General features: G+C 43.2%; 1 gene segment (V, D, J or C); it reads right to left on the bottom strand.

The window, feature by feature from the left end:
- Positions 1–7312: 7312 nt before the first annotated feature.
- On the bottom strand, positions 7313–7938 carry LOC147918298 (T cell receptor beta variable 27-like). The segment is given in 2 exon segments: positions 7313–7728; positions 7862–7938. Coding segments are annotated over 2 exon segments (465 nt in total).
- Positions 7939–9248: the final 1310 nt, after the last annotated feature.

Genomic DNA, 9248 nt, shown 5'->3' with positions numbered 1-9248 from the left:
TAAACAATTTCCATGTTTATATATATATATAAACATTCATATATACACACACATACACACATATATGTATGTGTTTGTATGTGTGTGTATACATATATATGCATACATATGTATGTGTTTGTGTGTGTAACATATCACTTAGTAAGTGTTGCTTCTACAGGGAAGCTGATTGGGGAGAACTCTCAGTTACACAGCTTCCCCTGTCATGCCCCGGCTCAGCTATAGGTGTGTTTAAAGGGTGAGTTCTTTGAAGCTTGGAATCATTCATGCTCCCTTCATGCACAGATTTTGTCCCCAGTCCCTGCGGCACAGTATGTTTCTCTCTTTAAACATTAGAATAAAATAAGCCTACTGTTGGTCAAAATGAGGAAACAGAACTTGAGTCACTTCAATTCTGTCATCCTATGTGACCAATTGGAGATTATGTATGTTTAAAATTTAAAACAGTGAAACAGAGTATTTCCTTGGAAGTGTAAGATTTTTGTTTGGTAAATACGAATTATAGTTCATACATGAGATATTTGAATTGAATATTGATTGATTGAATTTGATATTGAATTGATATTTGAATTTGAATAAGATCTTTAACATTGAAATGTATTAATGTATTCTTATTTTGTAATTGTTGATTGTTTTCCAAATCTAAAGAACAAATCAAGGATATGCTGATTATTAGTGATTATTATATGACTGTTGATGAAAATAATATTGTTGTATAGGGGAGGGGGATGCTAAAATGTTATTTGCTCTGGTAGTCAAATAGGCTAGATATGCCATGGGTCAGAGGCAAAGGATTCTGGACCTTTCTGTTATTTATTATGTAGAAGAGAAATTCCAAACCAAGAGCTACTCAGGGAAAGGTTAATTCCACAGTGTCCCTTTGTGACAATCTCCTTCCTTTCCTCATAACAGCAATTTGGTGGCAGAGGGTCAACATGCCCGCTCTGAGCTCAGCGACCCCAGCAGTTTGTGTGAAGGGCATCTTCCCAGGAGAACTCCCCTCCAACCCCAGGCACCACAACTCACCTGGTATCACTCTGGTCCTGGAGATGACCATGGAGTCCATGGCTAGAAAATTCTGTCCCTGAACCTGTGAAGGTGAGGAACATTTTATAGAACTGTGGCATGTCTAGACTGGAAATTGGCAGCATCTAGGTTTAATAATAGCACCATCCAAGTAAAAAACTTGTCTCTTAGAGACTTTATTCATCAGCATTGTTATCTAAGCTGCTTACAAAAAGGGCTCTTAGCCAGGAAAGAGAGATAAGGAGGACAAATCCTGATTAATGTTCTTGAAAGCATCTTGGAATCCTTGCGTTGATATTTATTGAACTCTTGCTGTATGCCAAGCATTGGGAAGACAGTCATGGACCACAGAGCATGCTCCATTCCATTCATCATACAGTATATCAGGCACAATGGGGAGATTTCTAGCAAACAAAAACTTAATACAGTAAGATTATTGCAAAACTGAGATGTGTAAAAGATGTGTTGTGTGCTCAAGAAATGACTGGAGACCTCCTGGGGAGCCCGGGAAGCAATCATGAGCTCTGAAGGGTAAGAATGACTTTACCAGGTGGACCTGCAGAGGTAATAGTGTGTGCAATTGCATGTTATCTTGGTAGATAGGTAGCCGTCGTCACTGGAATGTAGTTATAAAATAACACTGAATAAGGTGCTGAGACCTGAAGAAGTGAAGTCCAGGGGCCGAGACCTGAAAGTAGAAAGACAGGTGGTATGGAGAACGAGTAGAACTGGGCAATCCCATGCAGTTGTAGGTGAGGGTCAGTGGGGAACAGGGAAATGCAATGGGCTGGACAGGCCTGTGGGGCCCTGGAGAGAGTCTGAAGACCATGGTGTGTCTGAGGTAGAAAGAGGCTCCCTTTAGCAGGCAGTGCGAGGGAAGCTGGATTGATACCAGGTGAATTCTGGTAAAGCCTGGGCTGAGGAAGCCCTGCTGAAACAGCAGAAGAGAAGGAAGGAAAAGAGGACCATGACAGCTCATTCACAGGAGTTGTCCTCTACTGTGACCTGGGGTGGACTCCTACTGACTGGGGCCCTGGGGCTCCAATGTCTCCAGTGTGGGGAGATGAGGAAGGCTTCTGAGTGCTTCTGTGGGGGCAGAAGCTTCCTCTGGTAGGGGTAGGGTTCAAGAAGGCAGAGCCCCCCTCCCCTTGTGACAACCCCCACTGTGCAGAAGAAGTGGCTGTGTAGTGTTGGGGGTTAACTGCTGACAGAAGGATCTGAGAGGGCTGGATGTCTGAAGGTTGGAAGAAATGCCCAGTCTTATTTTAAAAGGCACCATGCCTCTTAGAGACTTCCCATTTGTTGGTGTTCCTGGCACCAACAGAGTAATAGATTAGCTTTTGCCTTATTCCTGGCTCTTGTCTGGATCATCACATGTAGATCATAATACATATTTTGGTCACATCACAGAATCACCTTCTTTTCTGATCCTGAAACTTGATAAACTGGGATTTCAGTGACACCAGCATCCATGGACATTGTGGATAAAAAGAGATGGTACCTTGAGAAAACGCTTAGGAGGGACACCAATGTGTAACCACCAGAGGAAGGCTTAATGTAGGGGTCTGGCAAACTAAGTTCAAGGACATCCAACCTGTGCCCATGAACCACCTATTCCAGGGAGACAATGGGCTACACACGAGAGAAGCCCCAGTGCTCACGGCAGGTGAGTTCCTGGTAGGGTGTCTGTGTTAGCTCTGGTGGTAGTGAAATAAGACCTGGGCTCTAGTGAGTCAGCCTGTGATATTATCATGTCTGCCTGTGCTCAGAGCCACCTTCTGAAGACCAGAAGCCATGAGCATTTTCTCGATAGCATCTGATGGGATTTTTATGTATAGCTGGTCAACTCGGACTGAAAAGCAGCTGGTGGCATCTGTTTGCACAAGGCCTATAATGGTATATTCTTTTTTTAAAATGAATTAATTAATTCATTTATTTATTTTTCCCCCCAAAGCCCCAGTAGGTAGTTGTATGTCATAGCTGCACATCCTTCTAGTTGCTGTATGTGGGACGCGGCCTGGGCATGGCCGGAGAAGCAGTGCATCTGTGCGCGCCTGAGATCTGAACCCGAGGCGCAAGCAGCAGAGTGCGCGCACTTAACTGCTGCGCCACGGCGCCGGCCCTATAATGGTATATTCTTATCTTTGTCCTCTTCTTGAACTTCTTATGTCTCTATGCACATTATTGTTTCAGCATCACACAAATTTTTGTTAATGTAAAGTGATTGAATTTTCTAATTCAAAAATCAGCCTGGATCCTTAGAGTGACTCTTTATCATTTCTAGTGTCTCCCTAAACTCCTCCTCAAACCTCCTCAAAATTGCTTTTACCAAATTAACAAATATGTATTCATTCCACTGACTCTCCTGCTACAAAGAGTTCCATTCCAATGATTCTCCTTAGCAAGGGGCATGCCAAAGTTTCCCTCCTCTTGAGGCTGCGTTTACTCTGCTCTGTTCCACTGCATTTTGATGACTGAAGTCAGTCTGTTACTGAGGACTACGATGTAGAAGAGAGATGACTATAATACCCCTACTCCTTCTCTCTTTAATTCTTCCTCCAGATACACACTACCATTCAGCCCACCCATTCTGCTGTGCGACCATTGTGTTCAGTTTTTACCTTCCTTAATTTAGCCCAAACATTGAGATACCTTTGTTCTCCTAGCTTAACCCAGGTCTATAGTATGTTTTCTGTTTCATGCTTTCATCTTTTATTCTTAGAAATTCCCTTACACTTCTTTCTATATTTGTTCAACGAAGAACATATCTCATGTCTAATTCTTACATTCAAGGAAATTATAGGCAATCCCAAACAAAGAAGCTGGGAGAAAAGTGTGGCTTCTCCTAAAAGGACAGGGACCTGGATTCCTGGAGGGCCAAGGAAAATCTAATACTTCATGTATATGTGTGTGTGTGTGTCCATGGGGTTGTGTGTCACTCTATTTATGTGACCTGCCTCTCTTTATTTTTGCATGTAATCTGTGCTCTAAAATTCCTTGGTTAATGACATGGAAAACTGGATGAGTTGGTTTTCATCAAGACTGGCAGGGTGATTAAGTTTGTAGAATTTGATGAGTTGAGTTTGAAGTACTGATGGAGATTCCAAGTGACATTATCATGGAAGAAGTTGCATAAATTGTGCTGGAGTTCAGATTAGATATCTGGTTAGAATACTTAATTTGAGAGTTATTAGAATAGACATTTTTATTAAAGTGATGAAGTTGGATGATTTTTTTTAGGGAAAGTATATAAAGTAATAAGATGGAAAAGGAGGAAATACTGAATAAAACCATTTTTAAGGGAAGAATATAGAAATAGTCGTCTATTAAGGAGATTGACAGTGAGTGAATCAAAAATTAAAACAAATTGTGAATAGTGTTCTATCTTAGTCTGTTTGGGCTGCTATAACAAAATACTACACACTAGGTACCTCATACACAACAGAAATTTGTTGCTCACAGTTCTGGAGGCTGGAAGTCTGAAATCAGAGTGCCAGCATTATCCAGTGGAGGCTGTTTTCCGATTATAGACTTCTTGTTGTACCCTCACTAGGTGGAAGGGGCTAGGGATCTCTGTGGGGGTCTCTTTTATAAAGACACTAATCCCATTCATGAGGGTTCCACCCTCATGACCTAATCACCTCCCAAACCCCCACCTCCTAATACTGTCACATTGGGCATTAGGATTTCAACATGAGCTTTGGGGGAACATAAACATTCAGACCATAGCATGTCTCAAATCTGAAAATTCACTAAATCTTGTAGATATTTCTTTAGCATGTATGAGATTAGTTGAGGTGGAAATTAGGCATTGGAAACAGATTCCATAAGAAAGACTGAGACTGGATTCCTCTAAGAAACAGTTTATGACCAGAATTCTCCTGGTTCCAGGAAACAGAAGGCTGAGTAACTGGTGCCTAAGGCAAGTCTAAGTCAGGAATAAGGGTATCCCAGCTCTAGGCCCTAATTTAAGAAAGAGTAGTAGGTTTGTGGATTCTATATAAGTATGAAGGGGTCTGTCTATATCATCATTGTCTCATAGGCCTGCATGGGATGGGGGTCACTTGTGATGACTTCCAGGAATTAAGAATAAGTTATTGGATGAAGGATCTATTTCATAGGGAGCAGTCTTTGGTCTTATAACCTCCACTTACATCTCTGATTTAATTAATAGAATTCTATTTATATTGAGAATGTGATAAAAGGTGTAATGGACACCCAGCTTGGATCTAAATAGCAGCAATTTTTGGAGCTCAGAAATGTCAGGGAAGGTCTTTCAAAAAGGAGGGAATGGTTTCCTGGAAGCCTGTGTGTATGAAAGCATGAGATGCTCTGGGAGAGAGCTCATCTTGAAGTAAGGGCAAGGGTGGAGGACTGGCAGGGTGGATTGACCCAGTAATACAGCCGTAGTTCTTGGGAGGATGAGTGGATTCTGAACTCAGCTGGGTTTTTGTTGCCAGAATTTGTAGCCTGCGTGGAGTTCTCTGCATTCCCTTATTCCAGGTTATAATTGCTATTTTAGTGGTTGCTGAGGAATGTGTGAAATTGAATGAGCCTTTGTGCTAAAGTCTCTGTAAGGCACTGGGGATCAAGATACAGAACTGCAATCTTACTGCTCCAACACAGAGAAGGAAAGGGAAAGCTTTAGCCCAAGGCTTCCTCTTGTACTTCATTAATAGAGGTACCACTTGCAAGAAACTGTACCTGGGAGTTATGATGGAACCCGCTGGAAGCAACAATAGGGTCTGCTGTATTGTACTGCTTGGTGAATGAAATGGTACAGAGCAGAAGCATAAGCAGTAGATGGCAGGTATTTTAGGGCCAAGCAAAAAAAGAAAAGGATCTCACGGATACAGTGGCACTCAAGATGGGCAATATCCTTGTCAGGGTGAACATAGCAGAGTGAACACAAGGCTGGAGTAGAAGGCGAGTAAAACTCTACTGGAGTACAAGATGCATCTTGTTTATATACACACGTGAAAACCCCTGGAATCTCCCCAAACCGTGTGCAGGAGTGGATTTTGCAGGAGTCTTAGATCCTGGACTGGTCGGAGGGTTGTTGAGGGGATGATCTAAGAGAGCACTGATTCATTCATTCATTTAACACTACTCGCTTCAGGAACTCAGGTAAGTGTAGAGATTAAAAAGTAAATGATATAGGCCTCTGCTCTCATTAACCTCACATTTATTAGTGTAAATTTTAAACAGCAAACAATCGAATGTGTTAATTGCCATGAGGATGGAAGTTCAGGCTGTCATAAGAGCATGTAGCAGAGGAACCAACTCAGTCAGAGATTCAAGGAAGTCACCCTGGAGGAAATGACTTCTGAATTGGTGTGTGGAGGAATCATTAGGTGTCCAGTAGATAGACAGAGGAAGGGTGCTCTAGATAGAGTGAACATTATAGGTGAAGACCCCAGAGTGGGTTGCATAGGACATGTTTGGGGACCTGAGAGAGGTGGAATCTGTCTGGTAGAATGGGGGCAGTTGTAGTAACTGAAGGAAAGAGGAAGTTCACATCAGAGGGTAGAGAGGTATTCAGAGACCACATCATGGAGGGTGTTGAGAGGCTTGTAAAATAACATAAGCTTGAAACTTTAGCTAGGTTAATAGTGAAAGATATCAGTGGGTTTTAAGCTCGAGAGAGTGGTTTGTGTGTGGGGCAGGTAGCAAGCTGGAAGGCAAGGGGACTACTTGGAAGGTGGTTAAGGAATCCAGGTGACAGACAATGTTTGCTGGGCTATAGTGTTATCAGTGAGCTTAAAAAATTATTGAAAATTGTGAGGAATTTAATACCTAGAAACACGTAAGGGGTGGTGATGGATTAGCTGTGGGAGGAGAGTGTATGAGAGGTGGCGAGGGTGACTCCTCCATCTCTGGCTTGGTCATTTGTGTGGATGGCAGGACCATTAGCTGAGATAAAGACAATGGGAGATGTCAGATTTAGTAAACAACTCAGAATGTATTAGTCCCCCAATTGACAAAATGATGAGGTATAGGACCTGGAATACAGGACAAAATTTTGTTGAGGTATTGGAATTGAAAATGGAATTTTTTTTTTTTTTTTTTTTTGAGCAACAGTGAAGCTCAGGAGGGAGAAAGGATGGCAGTATGGGCAAAATTCCTTTCCTAGAAAAGAAAATCCTACCCCTGGCACTAGATCTAACACAGATAGCTTGTCCTGCCTGAACTTTAACAAGCTCGTGAGTACAGCAAGTGAGAGGAGGACACATTGCCGAGCGGCTGCATTGCTGAATTCCGGAGTTGAGGAGTGGAGGAAGGACTTCTATGGCAGATGGTATGGGGAGTGTTTCTTCTTGGTTGAGTGGGGCCTCCCGAGGGAGAAGCCTCCTTGCTCTTGTGGCTGCCCTTTTTGTGCAGAGGGCAGCTGGCTGTGCAGTGCTGTGTATTCACTGCTGGCACAGAAGTACAGAGAGGTCTGGTTGGTGCTGGCTGACTCCAGGGTCAGGGGGAACTTCGTCGTCTCTTTTCGAGAGACGTTGTACCCCTCAGAGACATCTCCCTTGTCAAAAGTTTCAACATTAGTTGAATAGTAGATCAGCTTTAGACCCAGCCCTGGGTCTTGTCGATACCAGTACATACAGTAATGGTTCATATTCTGAGAACAATTCAGGGTCAATTTCTTTCCCGTCTCCGTGATGAGATGTCTCGGAGTCTGGGTCACTTCGGCTTCCATGAGGCCTGTGAGGGAAAGAGACAGAGCTAGAGACAGCTGAGAGGGGCACCTGATGCTGCAGCCTCTGGGAAAAAGCTCCAGCTAAGACCTGCAAGCTATGGCCAAGGCCAAGGGTTCCTCATGTGTTCTGGGACTCACCTGCTCCCAAGAGACAAAGAATGACGTGACCCAGGAGCCAGGGACCCATGGTAGCGTCACACAGGTGCCTGCCAGCCCTGGGGACTCCACTTGGTTTCTGTAGTGTCTCCATCTCTCTGGCTACTTGGCCCTCATTTTTGGGAGAGAAGCCACTCCCCTCTCCCCAGAGGGCTGAAGTGCAGGCAGACCATGGGGATTGGCAAGGCTGTGCTCACTGTCCTTTTCCTTGCTCTGCTTTGAGGCTGCTGGTCTCTATGCTTTTGATAATCCTTCTTATCAGTATACTCTTGTCAAACTTGGCAAATATTTCTGTAGTTTGGATTTTTATGATGAAAATTGGTATAATATATTTGATTATCCCTTAGAAATGTGAGAACATGAAACTCACACTATCATCAAAACTACACTTTTATACTTTAGAAGTCCTCCTTTTTATGCTGCAGAAAACATTCCAAATCTATTCCTGTCTTTGTCAATCACTGATATATTTTTTAGTTACTATCTTTTAAAAGAGTCTTGTGTTAAAAACTCACTCAAATCCACATCGTGGATTCTTTTATTGGTCTGTATCCAGTTCAAAATCCTAGACACAGGGATCTTTTCTCATTAGCTGTTTAGAGATCGTTGTGGGTGCTAGTCGCTGCTTTCCCCAACGCTGGTGTTTGGCATATCTTTCTTCCTTTTCGTCTTCTCTCTCCTTTTCCCAAAGGGGCTGTGAAAGGCTAAGGCGACATCTGCCTTGTTCAATAATCTCACATTGTTACCCACAGCTCAATTTCTTTGTCTGCTCTTGGTGCACGACTTTGTTTTCTTGCCTTCTCCACATGTTGCTGCACAGGGAAGGTTTCTGTCCCTGAATATTGTGTTGCAGCCAGGCTGGGTTTTCTCTGCCCTGGATCCAAGTTGGGAGCTCTGCCTGTGGCTGGAGGTGTCATAACATCTCTTCGTAGTTCCTCCAGCAGCTGCACATATCGCTCCCTTTCCAGATCAGTGTGTCCTTCCTGTAAATTTCCTGGGGTTTCCCAGAATGTCTTTCCCCTTGAACACCTTTGAGCTTTTCTTTGTTAGAACCAAAGTATTCTTGGGGGGAGGAGGAGAGAGAAGGAGATGGTCTCATCCCTCCTAATTACTTCCAACCACAGCTAGAGCTTCCTAGAGCCCTTCTGTATTTTGCTAAATCATTACCATCTCCATGAAAGAAGTTGGCCTATATTCCAGTTCTTGAGCTACCTTCAACCTCAGAGATGTCTTTCGTGCCGCCCGTCCCCTTCCTGAGGGAGGCTCAGATCTAATAGTCTCTATTCCATGTGAAGAGGGAGAGGCGACTGTTATCTTGATAACAACGCTGCTCTAAGGAGGAGGGTTCTCTATTTTTATATTTCTGTAC

The sequence above is a fragment of the Ceratotherium simum genome, chromosome 1, assembly GCF_057802395.1.
Source record: "Ceratotherium simum simum isolate JZ-2026a chromosome 1, ASM5780239v1, whole genome shotgun sequence".
NCBI lineage: Eukaryota > Metazoa > Chordata > Mammalia > Perissodactyla > Rhinocerotidae > Ceratotherium > Ceratotherium simum.
The sequence above is the reverse complement of the archived record's forward strand: the minus strand, read 5'-3'. Positions and strand labels throughout refer to the sequence as shown.